At 38.6% G+C, this 26,307-nt stretch overlaps 1 protein-coding gene across 3 annotated transcripts in view; it reads left to right on the forward strand.

Annotated features, from left to right (window-relative positions):
- PARD3B (par-3 family cell polarity regulator beta) overlaps positions 1-26,307 on the forward strand; it is a 765,403-nt gene that overhangs the window by 684,615 nt on the left and 54,481 nt on the right. For all 3 annotated transcript variants that reach the window (XM_090044807.1, XM_090044808.1, XM_090044806.1), the window contains exon 22: positions 6,566-6,701. In XM_090044807.1, the coding sequence (XP_089900933.1) occupies positions 6,566-6,701 (136 nt within the window). The remainder of the gene's footprint in view (positions 1-6,565; positions 6,702-26,307) is intronic.

A 26,307-nucleotide genomic window follows, 5' to 3' on the forward strand; every position in this document is an offset into this window, starting at 1 on the left:
GAGTGAGAGTGAGAGAGAGAGGTGCTTTGGAGTCACCCACAAGTGAGAGAGTGCATGTTTGTGCACAGTCACTCAAAGGAATTACTTAATAGTAACTGGAGTTCTTTGAGATATATTGTGTATATATGCATTCACACCCCCTTCCTCTCTTCTTCCAAGTCATACAATTTGGGACTCTGCAGCTGAGAAGGAAGTACATACTACCATTTATGCCTTTTGGGGATGTGGGGGAAGCAAGAACACTTGCTCTGAATACTGCTTGCGGGGGAAAAAAGTCTTCAGTTGAATCTCCTTGGCTTGAGAGACACCTACAAGTGAGAAGTAGAAAATGGATCTTGAAGAACTCTAGTTATTCATTTCCTCTACCATCCTATTACTGAAGTTCCTAAAATGTCTTAATGCACAATATAACATTTCAATAAAGGGAAATAATGCTGGCATCATATTGGACATATGCTTAGAAATGCTTTATGTGTGACTTCTTAAACTAGTTACTCTAGGTACTGGTGCTAGTGTACTGTTATGTATTGGGTTTCTTTGTATCCTATGTTGTATGCATTCTTATCACTTGATGTAATTAGTTTTGTGTTATAGTAGACTGTGAATGAAAGATTCAGCCCATTATTTTAAATCAGACTGAAATTAGTTGTGTGTGTTATTCATTTGTAAATGGAAGATGTAGCAAAGTATTAATTTTTCATAATTGTTGAAAAAACCTAGAACCTCAAGTTGTTTGTTTAGAGACTGCCAGTCAGTTGCTTGAAATAAGAGTTTGAGGTAAGTAGTTGAAAAGAAAGGCTTTACAATATTAATGCATTTAGGAAAACCACTGGAAACTAAATGTTTATTGCCTCTTAGAAATATATTTATACACATCTTTAAATGATTCATCTGAGTCCTTGCATGTCACATTTGTTTTTAATTTTGTTTAAAGAAGTGCAGTAAGACATCATAAATATAAAGTGGCATTTCTGACCTGAATGACTGACATCAAGATAAGCTATTCGGAAGTACAGTAGTAAATAAAACTTTATGCAGCATTTGAGCAATAGAAATATATATTAATGCTGGTGATGGTGACTTGATTAAGTGAAAAAAGGTAACTTGCATGTCATGTTGCAGATAACAGTGTTCTTGTCATTCTGGTTGTTCTACAAACTCTTCAGAACATTTCAGAAATGATGGGATGAAATGTAATAACATTTTAAATAGTTTTTGTGACAGTTCAGGGATATGTCTGTATGAAATTATGATTTGTTTTATCCTGTAAAGACTATGTCAGATTTTAACCTTCATTATGAATTGGAGAATCCATTTTCTACTGGAGCAGGGGTGCTCAACTTCTGGCCTGTGAGCCAAATGCAGTCCATGGAGCCATTGCATCTGGCTTGCGGGGCACCCCACAAGTCCAGAAATTTGGCAGTAGTGGAGTGGTGGCCATTAATACAGCCTTCCTCCCCCCTACCAAATAGCCAAACCCTAAGCCCCATGCGGCTGCTTGGGGCTGGGCCGAGCTGCAGCCTCTTTCCCCATGGAGCTGGGCCACGTCCTCTCCCCCCCACAGCTGTATTGGGGCCAGGCAATGACCCTTCCCCCCATGGGACTGGGCCATGCCCCCTTCCCTGCTGCAGGGCCAGGTTAGAGCCAGATCACACCCCCTTTCCTCTCCAGGGTGGAGCCATGCCCCCTTCCTCCTCCTTTGGGGCTGAGTCAAGCCCTCCTCCCCTGCAGGGCCGGGTTGCCCCCTCACCCTCCTCTGCATGGCTGGATGGTGCCCACTGCACCTACCTCAGGCACTGCCCATTTGGTCCCCCAGGAAAAAAGGCTAAGCACCACTGCTGCATGTGGGATAGATAAACCATACCTGGGAAACAGTGAGAGATGCCTGAGTCAGGTCAAAACTCCAACGCTCACAGGTTCGGTGAGGTCCAACTAGGATAATTGCATTCATAGTTTCGCTGTTTTCCCGTAACCTGTGACATTCTTATGTGCATTTATTTTTTCTTTTGTTTTCTTTAACATAAAGTGTGTTTTGGATGAGACATTCCTATAGAAGCTCATGTTCTTTGTGTTTCTATGACAACACTGTCCCTGAAAGGTGTAACTAAGAACTAAGAGTATCCAAGACTACATGGACACTGTAGAAAAACCATATTTAAGCCACTTGGGGCTAGGTTATAAGCATCTCTCTAGCATTTTCAACTTGTAGATGTCAAAGCACTCTAACTTGGTGGGTAGGCATTGCTAACCTTAGAGTACAGACAGAGTATCTAAAGTATACAGAGGTTAAGGATCTGATTCAAAGCTCATTAAAACAAACAGGAGACTTTTCACTGATTTACGTGCCAAAAGAGATGCTATAAGCCCACATTTGTAAGGGAACAGAGTCATCCAACTCTCACTGAAATCAGTTAATGGGAGTTGGTTGCCTCAATCCTTTGACTTCCTGCCCCTGGAGTAGGGGGCTGGACTCAATGATATTCCAAGGTCCCTTCCAGCCCTAATGTCTATGAAAAATCTGGTCCTAAGTGACTTTGTGATATATTGCATAGGACTCATAGAGTAAAGCATTGGTAGAATATAGAGTAGAAACTTAGACCCTGATTTCTAGATTGAACAATGGCTGACTGTCTAGGTACAATGGCTGACTGTCTAGGTGCCCCATTGACATAGAAACTGAACCTCTCTCAAATTTTCAAAATCAGAAACCAGTAACAATCACAGTCATCACTAACATTTCATATTATTTTTCTCACTCTGCCAAAGGGTTTTTTTTTTGGTTTTGGTTTTGGTTTTTGGTGGGTGGGGGAAAGTGAGGGGAGCAAAGGTTCTTCAGAAACTCCTCAAAATAAATTTCAAGTTTTATATCAGTATCAGTCGCATCTGAATCTGTCTCATTAAATTTAGGACAAGTTTAGAAATGCATCTAGTTTCATATAGGGTAATTGGTTCACTAGGAATTTTTTCCTGATAACAGACTAGTCCATAGTTTTCTTAATGTGCATGTGTGTGTTTGGGTGGGTGTGGGTGTGTGTGGATGTGTATTGTACCTGTGGAGAAGAATCTCTTGTGCAGGAAGCAAAGTCAAAGATTTTAATTTTTCACTAAATTGTGAGCATGGTCAGCTTCAGAACCATTTTTCTCACTTACAGGAAAGAGCACCACAGTGGTAGGTATAGATCTTGCAAAAATACTGTCTTCTTTACTTAAGTGTCAGTGAGGAGTTACAGTACCTATCCTAATATGAATTGACTTTGATTGGTGTATTGTTTTTAGGTGTCTTCTATAAATCGTTTCCTTTTCAGTAAAAATAATCATGCATGCTAAGCATTCTTCTACTGTTTCCCTACTTGAGAACTGGTATCTGATCAAACATATATTTTTAATTATGTTTCTGTAGGCAGATGGGAGAATAGTTTACAGTCAATGTATAATCTTCCCCGCAAATATGGGAAAATTGTGGGTTTTTTAATATGGCCTTATCAGTTTCTTTTTTTTATTACTGATGACTTCATTCTGTTTGAATTCAATGCTTCAGTTTCTTTGGGGTAAACTAATAGATTATGTATGAGATATTTGCACAGCGCTGATTGAATTCATCTGGTGAGTTTGAATGTGGTTCATATATTCACGTAATTGTCAGGAGCCAAGCTGAAATTCAGAACTGTTGCATGAGCATTGGATCAGGCATTATATTCATCTCACATTACTCAGGAGTGAGTGGAACTGTTTTATGTTATGCTAGCACAGCTTTTACTTCTCTTCCAATTTGAAGAGGACGACTTGGGCCTTAAAAGCAAATATTTGTTTACAGATATTGATGTGGGCAGTGTTGGAGAAAAATGACGCTTATCAATCATAGGTTATACATAAAACAGATTACTGATTATCTGATTATCTGCATTTATCAAATAAGTAATTTTTCTTTCAAAATTATGTTTAGTTTCTATTTTTTGTTGAAGCTTATGGCTGAAATCTGCAGCTGAATTTGAGTTGAGTATGTGGTTTGCTGAAGAAAAGCAGCCAATGCAGTCTTTAACATGGGTCACTTAGATTTTTGCATGGCCCCCAGCATCATAACGATGGTGATCTTAGATGGTCCTTAGTATTGGGAGTTCACTGCCACAACAGTTGTCCTTTTCCTCAAAGCACAATTATGTGGAGTCCTGTGCTGCATGGAAATCTTAGCTTTCAGTTTAAAAAAAAAAAAACACAAGTTTTGCCCTTCGGGCTATGAAACGGAGCTTCAAAACATGTCTCCTACAGGCCCAAAAAAATCAGAGGACAAATTAAAAAGAGCCCAGCACTTTCTTTAAAACAAAAGAAAACAAAACACCAAAAAACTTATGATTTTAAACCTACCTTGGGGTTTGTTTGTTTTTTGGTTTTGGTTTTTGGTTGGGGGGGGGCAGGCTAATGGATTTTGAATGTGTAAAGTTGGCAGTACTGATTGCAGGTGCCTGGCATGTCTGGGGTACGACGCTCCCACTTGCCCACGTCAAAACAGACATTTAGTCGTAAACCATGCCAGCGGTGTCGTCCCACAGCCACACTTCAACACACCATAGCCACAATGTAGTCATGTCTTAAGACAGCCACGTTTACAAGTCTAGGATCCACAAGTAGTCAGCAGTAGCCAGTTTCATGGTAGAATTTCCAGACTAGCTCTGTGCCTGAAAGTGATACATTTTCATGAAGTTTGAAATAAGAGTGGGCAAGGGGGAGACAAGAATCTTCCAACATATATTTCAGTAGCTCTCTAGCCAAAACACCTGGGTTTTGAATGTGGCATTTAATCACCTTTAGTGAGGACCCCTCTGAAAATCATATTTTGTTCATGTGACTGAAGTTTGCATGGAGTTCTCTTGTAGCTGATTGGGATCAGTTCTACTAAATCAGGGTGCATTGCCAAACAGTTTAATTGCTACAATTTTATACAGCTAGTTTTAGATTCATATAGCCTGTAAGCTAGGGATGAGCATTTTTTTCCATTGGGTGGAGAGATCACAAGTGCCAAAGTGAAGCTGCTGTTTGCAGGATTTGGGGGAAACAGTGGAAGTAAATTTTTGGTATAAGAAGGAAAGCCCACAGACTACAGAAAGAGATCTCACTACTTTATGCTTTTGAAAATATGCATAGAACAAGGCTCCTAAGTTCAGCAGATAGTGCAGAAGCACACGAAAGGTAGGGAACTTGTAAGAGGATAGAGATGGAAACTGGATGACTGGGAGCAAAGGAAACTAAAAAATCAATTTATGGGTTCACAGGGAGAACTATCCATCTTGTGAATAAAGATTTTCTTGCTCTTTGTTGCCCATTCAGCTGTCGGTGTATGCTCAGTGAAATCTGCCTTAATGAAAGCTCTGAAATTAACCACCATAGTTACTAACTTAGCTGCATAGCTAATAGCCAGTAGATGCTTGCAAATATTTACTATGAAATGGTGTAATATAATGTTCGTACCCTGAAAATTGTTTCACCATGCACAAGTCATACAAATGATTTTTGTGGACTCTGGTTGCAAGATGCTGTTTATAGGAGGTTTTATCATAATGTTTCACAAATAATATAGCATATACTTGTGCAGTCTGTATTATTATGCATACACACAAAGGAGAAGTGTTCAGGTGCAGACCTATAAAGGGTTAAACATAAGAAGATATATAATGATACATAACAATGTCAAGATTTTGTTGACAGGAGATTTGTGTTGTCCCTAAGATGTCCCCCCAAAAAAGCCAGTAAAACTTATATTTTCTCATGTAGTCAGTATTTCCTGTGTGCGCAAAGAAATTCCTTAGTTTTGTGAGTCCTTCTGTACTTGTTTTGGAGAAATTTGAGAAATTTAAGACTGAGACTCAAAACCTTATGCACAAACTTAACTTTACACATTGTAAGTGGCCCAATTGATTTCACTGAGACAGTTTATAGCGCATAAACTACATATTTGCGGGGTTAGAGCTGAACTACCAGATGTTACTTTTTCCATATATAATAATGGCATGATTTTCTCCCATTATTTCCTGGGCTGAAACCTTAGTTCTTTATATTATTCAAAGTGAGATTCATGTCTTGTATATGGGATAAAACTGTCTTCATGCTTCTTTCTCACCCATACCTCAGACAAATGTATTTTGAAGGAAATTTCATGTTTAGCATGGAAAAAGGAAACATTTTTCTGGCAGATTATCATCATTATTATTATTGTTATTATTTAAATGTGCCAGCCATTTATAGTTGCTTATAGGAATGTTAAAAGTTTCCTTGTGCTCCTCCATCTGTCTGTATCCATCTGTAGTCTCTTGTTTTATCCTTCTATTGTAAGCTCCTTGGCCAGGGATAGACTTTTTTCTACTGTATTTGCACAGCACCTAGCATTATGAGGTCTTGATCTATGACTTGGACTGCCAAGTGCTACAGTAATGCAAATAGTAAGTACATAAAAGTGGGGTGGATTAGGGGGCAGACATCTAGTTGAAAGAGGCCAAACAGTGTGTTGATCATAATGATATCAATATATAACATGTGGGGTGTTTCATTTTCATTATTTTTCAAAATTTTGCAGTGGCTGTCCAGTCAGTGGGAATGCAGACCGTATCCAGAAACTACGGAAGGAGTACCATCAAGCCAGGCGAGAAGGTTTACCATTCTACGAGGATGACGATGGAAGGACACGGTCATCTGATTATGATCAACACTGGGTAGGTTCACAACTAACCTACCTTTTTTTTTTTTTGCATTGTGAAAAGCTTGTGGAAGATACTGGTTTGTATTTGTTACAAATCTTTCGGTTTTGTAGATATGGAAATGCCTTTCATTCCAAGCCACAAAAGAAGTCCTATGTATGTTTTCATTTCACCAAACCTCACTCATATCCCCTCACTGTGTTAGTTTAGGCAGTAGGCCATATTTGCACTATTTCAGAGGAAATCCAGCAGGGACAATCATTCCCCAAACTCCCAGCCACACCAATTTGTATTAGGTTTCTTAGTAGCTGGGTGTAGCCCATTACAGCTCCTCATCCTGCCATTTCATTTACCAGAACAGCTAGAGTATTAAGAGAACAAAGACTTGAATTATGCCAGACTGCTGCATGGAAGGGAGGGAAAAGCAAATGTAAGGCTGAAGTTACATGATACACTTAAACAATAATAAAGGCACTTCAGACATGGGGCTTTGTTACACATTACACTTTAAGCTTCTCCTATGCTGATCAGTGTTAGTGTTAGCTCAGGTTTAGAGCAGTTAGAGCAGCCAGATGTTCAAGATAAAAACCTTCTCTGATCGTCCCTGATCTGCACAGCTATGACTTGCCATGAGAGGGCTGGTGAGAAGGCCCCTGACTAGGAGCTACAGCCATGAGTTGCCAGTGGAAGGCTGTTGAGTCAGGACAGGCTTCTATCCCTGCTCTCGGTGGGGGTAGGTTGGAGAGATGAGTTGTTGGAGGTGGGATCATGAGGCTGGAAGGGGGAGTAGTTAGTGATGTGTAGTGACATGGGAGATGGAGGGGCAATAGGTGGGAATGGGAGTTGGGTGGTGAAATGAAGGAAGTCAGCTGCTGAAGCCACTAAATAATAAAATAAAAAGAGGCAAAGAAATAAAAAGAAATAAAAAGTAAGTGAATTAAAGAAAGTGTCATGTTTAAATAAATTGGGATGGGGATGGGGATAGGGATGGGGATGGGGATGGGGATTGGGTAGCCCCAACTCACAGGGATGCTGCCTCTGCCCCAGGAGGAAAGCCCCAGTTCACAGGGTTCCCATTCTGACACAATACCTTGCTCCCTACTCCATCCCTACTAGCCTTCCCCCCGGACTGATCTGTGCCCCTGTGAGCTGCCCAGCCAGGCCACACTCCTGGGGATGGGAGGGGGAGTTTGCTTGGTGCCAATACCACTCTCTAGGCAGTAGAGTTCAGAGGATGGAAAGTTTGTCCACACAGAACAGGAGGGTGGAGGGAGGTGACACTGCATCCTGGGATGCTGGAGGACTAAAACTTGAAAGGTTTATCTGTGGGGAGTGGCCACACATTCGTGGAATTCAAGCCAGGTAACACAGATCAGAAATAAGTCTGCCCGGTAGTGGCATAACTTTAAGACATCTAAATGGTGCTTAAAACTAATGCACACATCTTAATGTGTGGATAATCTAGGAGTTCAGTGCTTTCTGAGCCACCTAAAATTAATGTGTAACAAGTTCCATAAATGTCCAACTGTTAAATCTCGTTAACTTGTACTAAGTGCCCTCTGAGTGTTTCAAAGTTATGCCACTTCAGGCAAAGGTTAACTTTGGGCTATGCTGTCTAGCTTGTAGGCACATCTACACGTGATGCTGTATTGCCATAGTGACGTGTTCCCTTGGTATAGCCTGTTCCTACAGTGATGTAGCAGCTAAAAATAACCATGCGCCATGTGGATGGTGCAGTACAGGCTGTTACTGTGCCTTCATTTAGTACTTCCAAAGGAAGTACTAAATGAAGGCACAGTAACAACAGTGCCATAGGGGCAGATATAGATGCACCCTGTGTTAGGGTAACTTCAGGCTGGTCCACAGCTGCTTCCACCCATAGCAGAGATAGGAGCCAGGACCCCTGGGCTCTAGCTGCACCCCTGCTTGCCAGCCCTCTAGTGGCCAATCAGATCTGTTTAGGCAAGAAACAGTTTTAACCCTTAAGGCTCAACCGTTCACAGTGCATTCTACCTTTAACACCATGTAACTTTCCATAGATTTAGTATAGTCTAAGTGTAATGTGTAACTTCACCCTGAGAGATAAAGGTGCCTTCTCCCCCTCAATGTGATATTCATAAAGCAGCCATTAATGATCCAGCCGTGATTCTTCCTTGCTCTCCCAAATTTGCTTTTATAAGTTGTGGGGGAGGGTTGAGGTATGGGTGGGTGGGGGAGAAATGAATACTATTCCCTTCTATAAAGCCTTGCATCAGAGGATAGAATTAAGCCTAATTAGGTATTTTGCCTATTTTACAATAGGGATTAAAAGTCACAGTGCCTTGATTTACCCTTAGACAATGTCAGTGTATAGTAGAATCAGCAGTAGGATCCAAAGATCCTGATGTCTCTGATGCCATATGGGCTATATGAATACCATGTGAAATTATTATGGGTTCAGTACTGTAGTTCTCTAGCTTTATGTCTGAACAAAATCTTTAATATTGGGCCTTAAATCTATAAAAAATAAACCCAATCCACATTAAAGGGACAAATCTTTGACATGCTGCAGTTCACAAGGCAGTTTATATTAATTTAAACTTTAAAAAAGTAATAATTTAAAATCTTTGGACTCCATATATTATTCAGTATTTTTTCACATAGTCATCAATCAGCACCTCAATTGTTCCAGACTTTCAAACTTACAAGTTTGAATAGAAAATTTAAATCTTCTAATACCCATGCTTAATTTCTTCAGAAACAATCCTAGAAAAACATGGATTTAAACATAAATGTATGTGTTTACAAAATAATGATATTTTAGATAAATTAACAGGTATATATGTTAATTAGCTCAGAAAAATTATTTTTATATAAGTAATTCTGAGTTAATTACCAAAAACATCACCCCCAGCAAAAGAACTGATTCCTTAAAGCAGTTAACTTTAATCTGTTATTTTGAATGTTATGTGCCAAGTGTGGGTATCTCTATAGTTTCTCCTCCTTTTCTTGTAATTTTTTACAACCCAACTTATAATATTAAATAAAATGATTTAGTCTATCCAAGGCTGAGACTAAAGAAATAATCAATGTCCTGGTAGATATTACAGACTAGGCCAGTTACGTACCGAATGCGTACTGGCAGTTTCTTCTTCTTATCTGAAAATGGTAAAGCTTTATTACCCCTCAGAGGAAGTTCAGATTTATGGTCCAATATAGTTTCTTCAGATTCATGAAGGTCCCTTATGGGTAATCCCTTTTAAGCCTTTCTATTAGGTGTAATGCCCAAAGATTACCAATTTCCAAAGCTTCACTTTTCCTGTGAGGCAAGACGTCCTTAATCAAAACACCCAAGAGAGCTTTAAAGCTCTTGGTCTTAAATTGATTAATATTAGAGTCATCAGGATAGTTCTCTTTCTCCTTCAAAGGCGTGAATTTTTAACCCATTTTTGTTGAGAAGAAGAGCAGCATATACTATCTATTCTGAAGTCTGACCTTTACTTTGGATAACTTTAATATTCTGAACTTAGTTACCACATCTTAATAGTTCTTCCAGTTAAAATCAGAGGCCTGATCTACTAATGCCTACCCTTCTATGACAGTTCACAGTTGGGGAAAATATGAGACTGTCTTTATCAACTCCTCTATTCCCATTGTGATATAGCCCCATATTCCAGTCCACAAAGAGAAAACAGCCACACCTCCCTTTCTCTTAACACTTGTTTTGAATTTCTTGAATGTCCTTCTGATTTGGGACAGATATTACTTAAAAAGAAAGAAAGAAACCTAAATATAGGGGCTGTAACCGTAGCTTTAGGAAGAAGAAGAAGAAATGAAAACAAAAGGCATCAAGTAACTAAAAAGTAAACAATTGTCACAACAATGTCTTTCCAGGAAAGCTCTCAATATACTACATAAGCAATATCAGTTTTTCTACCTCAAACTACTGACCTCTGACAGCATTGTAGTAACACAGATTGAATAACAGCTGATTTCCTCCACCTTTGCTCATCAGTAAGAAGACAAGCTGATGACTAATTGCATAATAGTAAATAAATAAATACTTACTGTAGTCTCCAGTATATTAAGTCTCTCCCCAAAAGAGGTTGCAGACAACTGAGGAGGAGGAAATCCTGCTGGTATGGGCTTTTCTCCTTCCCACAGGAGATTGTCACCAGGGGAGCTGCAGCTGGAGAAGAGGAGGGCCTTTCTCTCTAATTTTAGTGCTAGATAAGTTCTTCCTATGCTTTTGTCAGTCAGTTTTCCTGTAAGATATCTCACTAATATACAGCAACTGCTATAACAACCATACACTATCTCATGAAACATTCAGATAAGTTGTAAAAATAACATAAGATAACTTAAGAAGACACTATCCATGGCAAATCAACAGGCTCAGAAATGGACACTAGGTTTTGTCCTCCAAAAATATCAGAAAGCTCATGAGGCACATTTCTATCTGATAAAGCTGACATTGACAAGTGGCCTTTAGCTGACACTCTAATGGGACAGAATTTCTGATAGAAGGGGTATTTCTAACAATCTGCTTTTTAAAAAATTGGATAAATCAAGTTAAAGTGCAGAGCTGGCTGAAAAGCTGGCATTGTAGGAGAAAATGATCTCAGGACAGACAATTGGGATCCATAAATGTTTTAAAAATAAGGTCACAAATTCATTTTAAATAGGCCTGCTATTCTGTCTTTACCACCCCGCCCCCACCCCTGGCTATTCTGTCTTTGCACCCCCCAGCTTTTTTTCCAGTTCTGTTCTGTTCTTATTTGTTGTGGGATACATTTTTGCTCTCTTGTTCCTTCACTCTCTTTCTGCTTTTCCTTCTTCTCAGTCTGTTTTTTTTCTTTTTCTAAGAAACAACTGAATAATTCAGTTTAGTCTAAATAAAGAGATACATATAGATGGCACAGTTTGTGCTATCTTGCCTGAACTTTTAAATCTCTTTCCAGAGTTGTTCTATTTTTCTGGTTTGCTGTTTGGTTTTGCTTTTGTTCAGTCTTTTTTGCCCTCCAATTTAGGACTTGGAGAAAAAACAGTAAGCCAAATTCATAAAGCTTAAAGCAAAATATCTTTTACTTCTAGTCCGAGTTAATGAAGGAGAGAGGATGATGATGATACAACACAAATATTAGCCAGGAAGAAAAGGATACCTGTTGTTTTGTTTTTAATATGATGTGTGAAAAGATTTAAGCCTGCTGGTAAAATTTTGGGTGTCTGACTGGAATGTATTGATTCTCATGACAAAAAATGTGTGCGCTCCTATGTGTAGGTCCTAATAGTTCAGCAAGTGAGACAAAACAGATTTGCATGAAAAATAGTGCTTTAAGAGCCAAGACCATTGGCATCAATGGATAGATTTCCACTGGCTTCACACTGGGCTGTCATTTCAGACCCTAAGAAAACTTTGTTAAGAGATGAGCAAGAAGAACTTAGAATTGGCATTCAGGTGTTGGAGGGAATTACAGTGATATCACCATAAAGGGGCTGTTTCCCAGTTGCTTTACTGAAACAGGGAAATAAAAAGATAAAAATGAGGAAAAAGAAGGAATTTTCAATCAAGTCTAGAAAGCATGGGTGAGTGCATTTGATAGGGACAGTTTAAATGTATTAAGAATTATTAAAATATTTATCAATGTATTTAAATAGTCTCAAAGATTTGGTACCGGCCTTTTTACTTAAAACTTCATTTCTGTCCTTTACTGTGTTGTCTCATTCCTTCTCCTTTTTCTCACGTTCCTTTGAGGACTCAATGTAGTAGGCAACCACTAATCCTCTGAATCATGGTGTACACGTAGAGGTCTAGTCAGATGCCTAATGAATCCATTTTAAGCTGACAAGTCCAATTCAAGAACGACACAGCTTGTTACAAATTTTACAGATCCATATATCGTCTGAGTTGGAATCCAAGTTTATATCATGTTGCTTTCTTTTTTCTTGCTTTGCTTCTATCTTCTGGATCACAGCTGCTTCATAGTGAGCTGCATTCAGTGCCAGATTGAATGGGATTCTGAATGCTTCTCCCAACTTTCTACATCATTGTTGAACAACTTCATATCATTTTTGCACACATTGTGGTACTGCCATAGAGGGTGACTCCTCTAAAACTGTCTTGGATCTTTCTATATATAATATTCTTGGCAGATACGGTCTCTTCCCATTCTCTTGACACGGTCAATCCATTGCAACCTCCTCTTCTTGATAATGGTTTCTAAGTGTCAGTCCTGCATGCACCAGTACCTCTGTCTTTGATATTTTGACTTCCCACTTTATTTTCAGGATCCTTACGCAGACATCTTATGTGAAAGTGGTTCAGTCTTTTGATGTGCCTAGCATATGTAGTCCATGTTTCTGAACCATAAAGCAGGGATGACAGCACGTAAGTCTCATAGATTCACATCTTCACCTTAGTTGATAGTTTGCTATTATTCCATCTATGTTTTTGTAATAGCCAAAATTCTTAGCTGATTTTCCAGTTCTGTTAGTCAGTTCAGTCTGAAGGTGAAGATTCCTGCTGAGCATAGAACTGAAGTAGCAAAAACTGTCAACAACACCAAAATATTTACCCTCCAGAGGGCATGTCTACACAAGACGCTTATTGCGTATTAGCCTAATAACACTGTGCAGTATTGTGGTGGTTAAAATCGTGCTAATAACCTCCTGCACAGTGTTATTAGGCTAATGTGCAGTAAGCATCATAAAATAACTGTGTGCTGGCACTCCAGGTGCTGCACATTCACTTAGTATTTCACTAAGCAAGTAATAAACTAAATGTGCAGTAACTAAGGTGCATTAATGAACATTAATATCGCACCTGGAAAGAAGTCAGGTATTGGTTCTTCCACCCCTTGGTACTTGATCACAATCTTCTTGAGACTAATTACCATCACAAAACTCTTGCATGACTCAGAAAATCTACCCAACCGATGTTGCAGGGAAGATTCACTGTGGGCAACCAAAACTGTGTCATCCACAAACAGAAAATCTCTATGAGCCAATTTTTTCACCTTGGTTTTCACTCTAAACTTTGCAATGTTAAATAAGCCTCCATCTGGTCTGGTTCAAAGATAGATGCCATCATTGCTGTCCTTGAATGCATGAAGAAGCAGGAATTAAATGTTGTTAAAGCATGAAGGCTAAGACACACCCTGTTTCACCCCACTTGTGGTGTCAAAGGCCTTTGATTCTCTGTTTTCATACACTGCAGTTGCCTTCATACCTCAATGTAATGATGTTCAACAGTTTGCAGGGGGACAACTGAGTTTCTTCAGAACAGTAAAAAGACCCTGTCTGTTGACTGTATTGAAGGCCTTTGTCAGATCGATGAAGGCTATGTACAGTGGTATTTGTTTTTCTCCACACTTCTTTTGTAGTTGCTTGACTGAAAATATCATATCAATGGTGGAGTGTCCTGAGCAAAAACTACATTGACTTTCAGGATAGATTCCTTCACTTACAGATTGCAGCCTAGGTAGCATGATGCAAGTGATATTTTTTCCTGACAAAGTTCAACAGGGAGATACCTACATAGTTGTCACAGTTGCCTCTGTCCCCTTTGTTTTTGCATAATTGTACAAACTGAGCATCTTTGAAATCTTATGGTACCACTTCCTCTTTCCAACAGAGCAGCATGAAGCTTTACTTTATGAAGCTTTTGAAGGAATTCATCGTTGGCACATTTTTAGATTTCAGCAGGCAAGCAGTTGTTGCTGGATGCCTTGTTCCAAGGGATCAATTTTTAATGGCTTTCTGCAAATATTCTAATATAGTCTCATTGTCCAAATCCATCATAACTATGAACTATGATAATCCTTCAAGCTTTTCATGTTTGATTTTAGTCTTACTGGAGTACAGAATTCCATAGTGTTCAAGCCAATGCTTGAGTTGTTTTTGTTTATTAATAATGACATTTCCGTCTAAATCTTTCAGCAGAGCTGTTTTTTTCTTGACTGGACCAGTTGTTCATTTGATGCCTTTGTACATTCCACAGCTTTCATTTGCATCGGCTACTTTCTGAATATCATTACAGAGTTTCAGCAAATAATCTTGGGCACACCTTTTAGCCTCCTTTTGCTTTTTTTCTTCAAGCCTTTTCAGGATTTTCCAGGGTTATGGTGTTAGGAGATATGTTATAGTTGGTTAACACTATCCTTGTGTTGTCAGTCAGTGATAGAAGGGTTTCGGAGTGCTCTTCAAGCCAGTCTGTATTTTTTTTGCATTTTTTGCCAAATGCTGTTACAGCAGCATTGTACATAACTTATTTTGGCTGATGTCTGTCTGAGGACAACTGGTAGTTTTGCTACAGTAGAACTTTTTTACATAGATTCTGACTTTACAGCAGACTACCACATGGTCAGTGCCACAGTCAACACTGTGATAAGACCTTGTACTCAGGATTTCTTTCAGGTGGTTACACCTGGTCAGTACTAGGTCTAATTGGTGCCAGTACCCTGATTTTGGATGTTTCCACAATGTCTATCTTATGATTTTCCCAGCAAAGTAGGTGTTCATAAGACATAGATTTTGACTTGTACAAGGTTCTAACACTGACTGGCCATTTTCATTTATATGAAACAATTCTGTGTTTGCCCAAAATATCAGACCGATTCTTAAAACTGTATCCAACTTTTGCATTGAAGTTGCCAAGTATTATAATGGTCTTATTTCTGTGAGTTTTCTCACTCTCTTCTTCAAATTGTTGGTAGAAAACATTCTTGTCTTCCTCACTAACTTGAAGGGTAGGCACATAGACGCTAAACAATGAGATAAAACCATTCTGTGTATACAGTCTGAGCATCGTAAGTCAAATGAATATAGCAATGGGGCTTTCACAGAAAGATAGTAAGCTGTTTCTAATAACAAAGCCTACTCCCTGCTCTCTTCTTTCTCCTCCTGGTTTCCCATGCCAGAATATGATGTAATCATTCTCTTAGATAGAACCTGTATCTGAGAGCTGAGTTTCTGATACTGCAGAAATGTCAATTCTGAATCTAACCAATTCATAGTTTAGTAATGCTGTTTTCAGAATCCAAGTCAAACCCAGGGGTCAGAATCCAAACATTGCAGCATGCGAGTCACTTTATCATTTTGGTCAGGATAGAGCATACCAAGACCTTCAGCAGGTATGCCTAAACAAGAGTATGGAGGAGTGTAGGCTACCCTAGACCTACTATCCTCCACTTTACACCATTGAGAGAGTCTGAAGACCAGACCAAATCCAAACATTCTGTGCCTCCATGGTTGTAACTTCTGTCAGAGAGCCGATTAAAGCTACTGCTAACTGGCTAATGCCTCAGCGAGGACACGTTGCTTTCTCCACGAACTATTAAAAGTGTGTGCGTTTTTTACATGTAGGCAGCTTTGGCAGCCTGATGTTTTTCTGTATAATATCTCAAATGCAATAGATCTTATACCTTTTTCCATCATTATAGGCTAGTCAGATATATTTGTTGATAAATAACTTTAGGGAAAAGGCCCTGTCTTTTGCTATCTGATCTGCTGTCAAATGTCTGCTGTGGAGCTTAATGTGCTATCTGCCAACTGGATTTGGTTGAAACAAATTTGTGATGTACTAAGTTTTGTCAGTACCCAGTTAAGAATAAAAAAGGAAGAATCATGCTTGTTCATGTTAAAGGCCAAGCAGTTTATTGTACGTCTGGCACAGATCCAAACCTCAAAATCAAGCAGAGAAAAAAAGAAGGTTGAGTACTGCATTATTTTTCCATATTATGTCAAAAGGTTCTGTACTTGCTATGGAGTGAAAAAGGAGTTCTTTGTGCTTTTAATGAGCAATTAATTCCAGCTTCAGGATGTTAGGTTTAGAATAGGTTAGGTTCCCAAAACCCACAAACGTTTGTGTTGGATTATGAGTGAAAACCAAAATTCCAACTTCTAGAATAATAACATTCCTGTCTTCGAGCGCAATGGGAGAAATGACAATTTTATATACTATGTGAAACTACAGCAGAAATCACTATGACTTCCAGACTTTCTGAAAGCCTGCTGATGCATTGGTTATATTTAGTTTAATTGGATACATCTAACTTAAAAAATAAATCAGTAAAGCAATTTTGAAGACTAGCATACAGAAATATTTGTGTATGTGCTGTTGAAAAGCATCATATCAACTAATGAAGATTCAAACCTCATATTAAGTTGTGTTTGACTTTTAAGATTAGAAGTTTAATGGGCTCTAAAATGACATGAACTTCCTTTGTACTGTTTCCTACTATGATTAGTCAGCCAATTGAGAACTCTCCTTTGGTCAGTGTTTCTCTTCTGCCTGGTCTGTGAAAGTTTCAGATTGGATTAGTTCTGAAACATAATGCCATCTGCTCTAACTGAGCAGTTAGATTCTGATATTTTGGGTCTTTGGAGAATGTGTATGGAGAAATCTCAGCCAAACTTCATGTGAAAATAAGCTATTCTAAAAAGCACCATTAAAGACAGCCAAATACAACTTTGTTACTGCTCCTAAGTTTGAGTGACTCCACTAACTACTTTAAAGAAGTACTCTTTGCAAAGCTACTCTTTTTGCAAAGGGAAGCACTGCTGCAACATACTATCTTAATTAAATCCACTGGATCCCATTTATGGCTTAAAATATATTTTGAGTTCATGTAATACATATTGTAGCTTATTCTGAAATTTGCCTAATGAAGTCATTGCTTTTTATAATATTTAAAAAGGGGAAAAGCTTACTGCTTTTCTCTTCTTTCATTAAAATAAGTGATTTAAATTAAAAAAAAGTAAATCATATTGGTTATTTTCTTTGCTTACTGCCCTACCAAGTCTACTACTTTGACACATCAGCAAAGTCTAGTATATTTGGATGGAGTCATCTTTAAGAGCTCCCTGTTCACTCAGGAAAACTTAGAATCATAAAAAGTTAGGGCTGGGAGGGACCTCAGGAGGTCTAGTCCAACCCCTGCTCAAAGCAGGACCAACCCCAATTAGATCATCCCAGCCAAAGCTGTGTCTAACTGGGTTTTGAAAACCCCAAAGGATGGAGCTTCCACCACCTGTGTGGGCAACTTATTCCAGTGTTTTACTACCTTCCTAGTGAGAAATTTCTTCCTAATATCTAACCTAAACTTCCCTTGCTGCAACTTGAGACTGTTACTCCTTGTTCGGTCTACTTAATATATGTTAACACATGCTGTACCGGTCATGTTTCTTGATGGTAGTGAAGGGTCTTCTGATATCTCCCAAGCTAGGAACTTGAGCGTAGTATCATAAAATCATGAGTGCTAACTGCTGCAGGTCATTTTGATGTATTATAAAACCTTTTGGGTTCTTCATTTTACATCTCTTCTAACTATGAACTGACCTACTTTGCCAAAATGTTTATGGGATGTCAGAAACAAACCTCTGATTGGTGATTGAGTTGATCAGGGGACATGGTGAATACTTGTGTGCTCAACCAGACATCTGTGTGTGCCAATCTAGTTACTGGGTGCACAGTACTCTGCATGCGAAAATAGTTATTTTAAAGCTTGGATCTATATGTATTTGTCAGTTTGCATTTGTGGCTGCAATAACAATGTTAGCCTGAATGGTAAGGTGGCTGGCTCTTTGAGAATTGCTTGATCTTTGGCAAGATGTCTCTAATTCAACTCTCACCGTTTTCAGCCCACCTGCTGGCTTAACTATAAAACACTCCGTATGTGTGTGTGCATACAGATAAATACATGCATACAGTTATCCCAAACCTCAGGTTGGCCTCATATGTGAAAGCCCACGAATCATGGGGAAAGGGAAGTGGATTGAGGTTTTAACACTCAATCTTCATGAGAGGTTGCCAAAGCTAATATTTCTCCCTTCGAATGTTCCCTTCACCTCACTGAAATGTACTTCTGCATGACAGCTCAGCTGGTGACCTCCAGCAAGTCAATTCCCCACATACCACAGGATCAAATACAGCTGCTCATGACTCCGACTACAATGGAGACAAAAAGTAGATTTCTTTTTAAAACTGACCTCCCCTTCCTCAGGCCATTAGTAAGAGGTTTGCTCTAACTTCTGAAAAGAGACACTGATCAGAAGGGCATTTATCTATAAGCACGTGACTTGTCTAGTGATCCCAGTGAAATCAATGGGACTGCTTCTGTGCTTGAAAAAAAGCACAGGCTTAAGTACTTTCCTAGATTGAGATTTGGGAGACCAAAATCAAGGGTCAAACATGATAGCAAACTGCAGAAAATCTTGCTTTTAATATTAAAACTCTCATTATATTAAATAAGTTTTCATAACTTGGGCTTTCTCTTGCATTTTTAGAGATTAATCTGTCTAGTATGTGTGTCTGTTTTTATAGGAAACTAATTTGTCAAATTACCTTTAAAAAACAATCCTCAAACTTAGACAATACTGTATGTGATTACTGCAGAATTGAGGGGAAATCAACAAAGCCGTGGTTCTTAGATATGTTAGTCCACATCCTGGAAAACTTGCACTGAACTCTAGAGGAGTTTTGTATAAAGAGTGTAAAATGTTGCTTACTGAGAGGAACTGAAAGCAGCTTTCAGAATAACCTCAGTGCAGCAGCACACTGCAGTTACGCAGATCTTACAAAATATGGTAGAAGTTAAAATGAGTTAGGGTTATGCAGAGCTGCAGTTCCACTGAGTCTGTTCCCAAGTACAGCTCTTATTTGTAAGGGCTCTCTAGCTATGGTTAACTGAGTGATTGAAGCCATTTGAAATAATATGTGACTATAATATGACCTTTTCTGTGCAGCTATATATGTAGATTTTTTTCACTGTTGCAGGATAAACTGTAAAAGATGTTTTTTTACAGTTTCACAAAAGAAAATGCATACTGTAAAATGCATTAGTAGAACTGCTTGTTAAGTTGCATCATATGCTACTGGAGTCATGGCAGAGCTTTGAAGGTGTTCTGGCTACATTATTGTCAGGCAGAATATGAAAAGTTCAAGATTTCTTCACAGCTAAGATGTGAAAAGTAATTAGGATGTATGGCTGGGTGTTGTGTATAAGCAATTATCTGTGAATATATAAAGGCTTTATTTTTCTCAACAAACAGGCAACATTGTTATAATTATTTAAAATGAAAAATAAAGTCACTGGCTCAGACACTGAGAGATTGGAAAGATAACTTTATTAGTTCCTAGTCTAAGGTCTGTGTTGTAGATGGTAATCTAATATGAAGACTACATTAAAATACAACACAAAATATGGGAAAAAGAAACCTCCATTTACCAGGTCAGGTTTATGCATTACTCAAGCTTAGCTATTCTGTCTGAGGCCTGTTCTCTTTTTCAACTTTCAGCCCACATCTCTGTGATCAACTCTATTGTCAAGAGAACTTGGAAAAAGGAGCACTGACCCCTTTCTTATTGCTGAAAATGTGATCTAATTAAAAAGCATTCTATCTAATGAATGTTCTGTGTTAAAGAGCTCTGCGAAGGTTCAGAGTCAGTTCCATTTTGTTTGCATTTCTAATTTTTAAATCTTTTCTAGGGTGCTTGTACACTTTTATAAATTGGATTTTCCTCAGGCTTTGTATTTTTGAATTTCCAAGTACAAAAAAAAAAAGGATTCTGATAAGATGCTTACTCAAAGCAATCTGCTCTACAGAATCAGCTTCAGCGTTGAATGAAGCTTTGTCTTTTTTTTATGACACTTGCTGTTCAGCTATACTTTGTTTATTGATTTGGCAAGCAATGCTACAATTTGCATTGTTACCTTTTAAGATTCAAGAGATGTAAATAAAGTAATAATCCAGTTACCATGTACGTGCCTCACTGCCCCTTAATGATGGAGTCATTAATGCTGAAGTATTTGGTACGAGTCCCATACTTAGTAACACCAAATGACGTTCTCCCAGAACTCAAGTTCTGTGCTTTTGAAGCAAGAGGGTATGAGTTCTCTGTTACCAGATAACCCAAATGTATAGTAATAACCCTTAAGTTTCACATCACCACAGATTTGTTACTATAGAACGTTCACTTTTGTATGAAAACTACTTGTATCCAGTGTGTGTGACTGGGAAGACAGAGACATTTCAGGATTTCCACTGAAATTCTGTTTACTGCATTTATTGGTAGTGAATACATTGTTCTACTCTTAGTCCCTTCAGCTGCGTATTTGCTGGGTTGAAAATAGTGACTATTAAAATTATTATACACTATATTCAACATATTGAATTATTATACAACATATTCATATGCTAAGTAGGCTATTGTATGTGCCAACCTGTAGCTTATTGAAAGCATATTAATTACTGTGAGAGGAGTTACTTTGGGTCATGGAGGCTGGTAAGATCAGAAAATGGAGTAGATAGTGTTATATAATTAAGGTTTTCCCAAGAATATGTTGCAGCAGTGGATAAAGATCCAGGGTGATATCATGACTCCAGTGAAGTCAGTAGAAGAACCCCCTTTTCATGTTTGCTTACTCAAAGCAAGGTAAGGAGAACCTGACCTGATCTGGAGGAGTTCTCACAATATTGATTGTATTTTATGGGTACACTTACTTGAATTGCATTGAAGACATTCAAGATAATTTTACAGCCCGTCCTTCAAATATATGATGAACTTGTGTAACTTATGACTGGGTCTTATGGTCTCAATTCTGCCTTCGTCAAAACAAAACCATTCTGACAACCTAAATTCAGGCTTTGCTGCAGATTGATTGCACATGGAACGAACACAACGCTGGTTGGTAGCTACCAACCAGTGTGGTTTAATGTTGACACTTTTATTTGCACTAGAAGTTAATTTTGAAAGTATTTCTGTTAACTTATCAGGAAGATACCTGTCAAGTTAGCAATTAAACACCTTGGTGACCAATTACAGTTTATATGGATTAATAGATTTTTTTCTTCCACATATGTTCTGGAATCTGTGATAATAGCTATACTGTTTTGTAGCATGACCCCACTCAAGTCTAACAAAAAAAAAATCAAGTTCCATCATATTTGAATGCAAATTTTACCTTTGTAAATGATGGCCTGAAAAGAAAGAGTTTCCATGGTAACCTTAGGAAACACATAACCTGTTTATCATAACTTCTTCATGAAGCAAGTTGGGGGGTGGGGAATATGCTTTGAAGTCAGCTATATTTTTCCACATACAGCATTCTACTGTAGTGTATAGATAATTTAAGAGACTGCTCCTGTATTTTCCTAAATTAACTTTGTTTCCTGCTTCTTAAAAAAATCTTACAAAATAGTGTTGGAATGAACTTTTGTAAGCAACACTTAAAGTTACCAGTTAACCTTCCTGTTTTTTTTCCAGCTGAGAACCAGGTCAATGTCTTGAAAGACAAATAAAAAATGAATACATATACCAGACCTCTTCCACCACTTTTTCTCATTTATTCTTCATGCTTTATGCTCAGCATTGAGATATCCCTTAATGCCTTTCAAAGGCACTTGAAGTTTTTGTTTTCTTCTTATTCCATTTTGCCACTAAAACTACTGTTTGGAAGCTGCCCTGCTATAGCGCTGAACTTCTATATTGTGGCGCTATCACAGAAAAAGAAGATATTGATTATATTTCACTTTCAGTACCGACATTAGTAGTTGAGGTGCTGGCTTCTTTAGGTACTGTTAGCCAGGAGTGAGTTTGATATCTGCAAGCTGCTGCAAGGTTATATTTCCTGGCACATGCCTGGTAACTCCTGGTTAAAGGAAAGTATGCCTATAACATTTTTTAGGGTCATTAGAAGTGAGCAACAGGTGTTGGGGTTTTTCAGAGTACTGCTTTGAAGTGCCATTTAGGAGTCCACTAACTGACAAGACTAACCCTGTAGGCAATGATTTGGGGAGTAGAACACAGAGAAGGTGTTGCCCACAATTACCCATCTGGTATCCATCTGGTACCCGCAAACAACAGACAGTGCCAGATCACAGAGAAACTATACCAACTGCTAAATTAGTATCAGCAAGCAAGGCAGGTCACCACCCACCAGCAGTTATATGCATGAGGATCTGTGTCTTTAGCATTTATAGACTGGTATCACAAGACTGGAAAGAGCCTGATGCCAGAGCATATGGAAAGCCAGCATATGCTGATGTAGTTTGCTGAGTATTAATCCAGTTTGGGGATTGTTTTAACCATATTTAACTTGCAGCGTGGAAAGCTTTTGTCATAATCCCACTGAGGGAGAACCTCTCTTTAGTCACACCTATGTTTAACAGGATTAAGGTGGTTTTAATACTCTGTGCTACACGCTAGCCATTAAGATTCAAAGAATACTCTGCCGGTGTGGTATTAAACCACAATACGAGGAGCTGGGATTAAATTTTACATACATGATTGACAGTTTGTTGTTTTCTATGATGTAAGCTGTTTTTAGGGGAGGACATTTTTGTGAAGGGGCCTTCTCCCCACTTCTTTAAGGTTTTCTTTGTTCTGTCTTTTCCCCCCTCTTCCTCCTTTTTGTCCATTAAAGCAGTGCAGTTTTCTACAGTAGTTACGTGGTTAAAATGTAATAATACAATAGAGATTTGTTGCCTCTGGGCTACCCCTTCTAACTCTTGACCTCCAGCAAGGCGAGATTTATAGACAATGAAAGGCGCTCTCTCTCCCCTGTGAAGCTGCCTGCCTGGAGGAACCTTTTCACTGTCTGTTTCCACCACTTCCTCTGCAATTTTGTTCCATGCCCTGTTATTTCCCACCATCTCCACACAAACCACCTCCGCACCCAGCATCAACGCCGGGTGCAGGCGGATACGGTAAAACATCAGAATCCAGTTCTGATCATTAAAGCTACAGAAATGGACTGGGGTCTTTAGTTTGCCATCCCCATAATGAATGTAAATTCATCTTGAGATGCTCTCCAGTTTCTGCCAGGATATTTATTACCATTTTTCTTAGCAAAAAAGACAAGCTTGTGTCCGTATTATACACAGCAGCCATTGCATATTGGCATGGGTACTGAGCACTCTGCTGACTTAGCTGGAGAAAGATTTTGAAAGCCCATGACTTTTGAAAGAAAATTCAATTCAATTTACTTCATACAGTGTCTCTCATAAAGTAATTCAGAATGCTTTATATTAAGAGATAACATAATGAGAAAATGCTTTATAGAACTGGGGATACAGATAGCAAGGCAAAATGATGCGCGATGATGAACTGGAGTAAAAGAAAAGAAGACTGTAATTTAAAAGCGGTAATCATTTGGATAAGTAGTCTTGTAAACTAATTACAGTGAGGGGAAAAGCAAAGAATGCAAGACTAGGGAGGAGCAAAAAGGAGCTTACTTTCAATCATAGGCTAAGGCAAAGAGTTGGTTTTAAGGTGAGTCTGAAAGGGAGAATGGCTCACAGTTTACAAAGAAAGATCTCGGGCAAAAAAATTTCCTTCACAAGTTAAATGGTTCTCTTTCTGTGGAAGATGAGAGTATGTTTTCTACTGACTAAGGCAGTTGCCACCTTTTTAAGCACAGCCCCTATATAGAAACAGCCTGTTTCCTTTTTAAAGTTCTCATCTGTATTTGTATTCCCTTGGTCTGTTGCCTTTTATAAAAGCAACTCTGCCTTCTCTGTATATAAATCTAAATCCTTACTTCACCTCCATGAATAAGAAGAGACTAATTGCACTGACTAGTTTTATGTTTAAGTCATCAAAATGCACCATCTTAAGCACCTACTGGCTTAGGAAAAAACAATAGTGGTGTGATATGTACCTTTTTCTTTTTTAAGTTAGTCTATTATTAGTTAAAAGGCCTGTGTTTGCTTTTCTGGCTTAACTGAGAGTAAGTTTGAGAGTAAGGGTATCACCAATCTGCTGTTCATTAAGGACAATTAAGAGATAGAATTAACAAAAACACATTATAGGATTAATGGAAAGAGAAGCCACCCACAGAGAAAGACACAGGCCAGGAAATGATCTCATTTAGCATGGACACAGAAAACCGGCAGTCATTTGGGAGCAGGGAGCAGGGGATCCTTGAGCAGAGGTTCACAGAACATAATATCCACTCCATACTAAAAAACTATCAAGCTTTGTCTTGAATAACTTCACCTCAGTCTCTGCTGTTTCTCTATGCCTGGCATTGGGGATATAGAAAAAAACTGAGAGCATATTTTCTATTGAGCTAAGGCATTTGCCACCTTTTTAAATACAGCCAATGTATAGAAACAGCCTGTTTCCCTTTTAAAGGTTCCATCTGTGTTTGTGTTCCCTCAGTCTATTGCCTTTGTAAAGCATTTTTCTCTGTATATATAAATCTAAATGATTACTTCACATCCATGAATAAGAGCTAGGGCATTGCTGAGGGGGGGAAATAAATAATAAGATAATCAGCCCTATTTAATTCCAGGTTGATGCTCTGTTGTCATTGATGCTTCATGGTGGTGGTCAAATAGGGAAGAGGGATACTGATAAACAGAATATATCAGCCACACTGCTAAGCCCCATTGTTTATCTCTCCTTTTTTCCCCCACAAAAGGGAGAGATCAGGAGATTAAGGACACTTAATTGTCTAGCAACCTGATTAACAAATTAGTGCTCTGACTGTGTATGGTTGATCTTTTAAGTGAAGCTGTTCAAAACCACCAACCAAGATCATCAGTAACTCGGATGTGCATGTCTCTGCGTTTTTATGGGGACAAGGAAGGATGATGTGATTATTATTTTTTTCTTTGTACGAGGATGTTTTCCTCACCCAAGGGAAATGCATTCTAGCAGCATGAACATAACTATTAATCAACACTTATAGCAGTAATCAGTGAATGAAAAATGATGACCAGAAACTGAAAATGCACCAGCATAGCTGTCTTGGAATTCCTTCTTTGAGTTCATGCCCTTGCATTCTAATACAGATAATTCTTCTAAGCTTAGTATAGGTGTATTAAAAATGAAGAAGTGATTTAGAAAACTAGCGCATATTTTTGATCTCTTGAAAAAATACAAAGACAGGAAGTGAGGGGTGATGCACTGAAATCATGTTAGGTGAGGTTATATGGATATTCCAAAGTAGTTTCTATTCTGAAAGTATTTGAGCCAGGTCTATAATAGGTCTAAACTGGTATAGTTCATGAGGATCCACTGGACATAAAGCTCATCACTGCTAAAAAGCAGTTACATATTGGTAGAAGATAGGTAGTGTACGTGCATGTATATGCATCTCCTGCTTTGTTGAATATTTTGGCTCAAAAAAGATGATGAGTCCAAAAAGAAGTGCAGGTGTATTTCTCCCCTTAGGATTCTTCCAAATAGAATCTGATGCAATTAACCTTATGACAGGCACTGTTGTCAGCATCTACATCCTTTGCTGAGTTGGGGCCAGAGTTTTGAATGCTCTGCAGTATCAAGAACTTGAGAGAATTTACTTAGAACCAGAGTCATACCTCCTCTTGCTTTTCTTTACAGTTTTTTTTGATGTTTGGATATAATTTTAAAAGTATAAAATTCTTCCCAGAAACATCCCAAAGGCTGAGCTAGAAGCTGGTGGAAGTACAAGCATGTTTAAAATTAAATGGCTTGCTGTAACAGGCCAGAATGCCTTGGTGAGAAAGAGCCCATAGAACATACCTTTAAAAAATGAATGGGTTTCTGACCATGAATCAGTGACACTGAGTAGCCACAGGACCAGGGGGTCAACCTACTGGGTGCTGTTTGTTGGATCGGCTTCCCAAGTCCTTGACTCACCATTCTCAGCTCACA

This window comes from Crocodylus siamensis, chromosome 4 (assembly GCF_052110815.1).
Source record: "Crocodylus siamensis isolate JL-2025a chromosome 4, ASM5211081v1, whole genome shotgun sequence".
Classification (NCBI taxonomy): domain Eukaryota; kingdom Metazoa; phylum Chordata; order Crocodylia; family Crocodylidae; genus Crocodylus; species Crocodylus siamensis.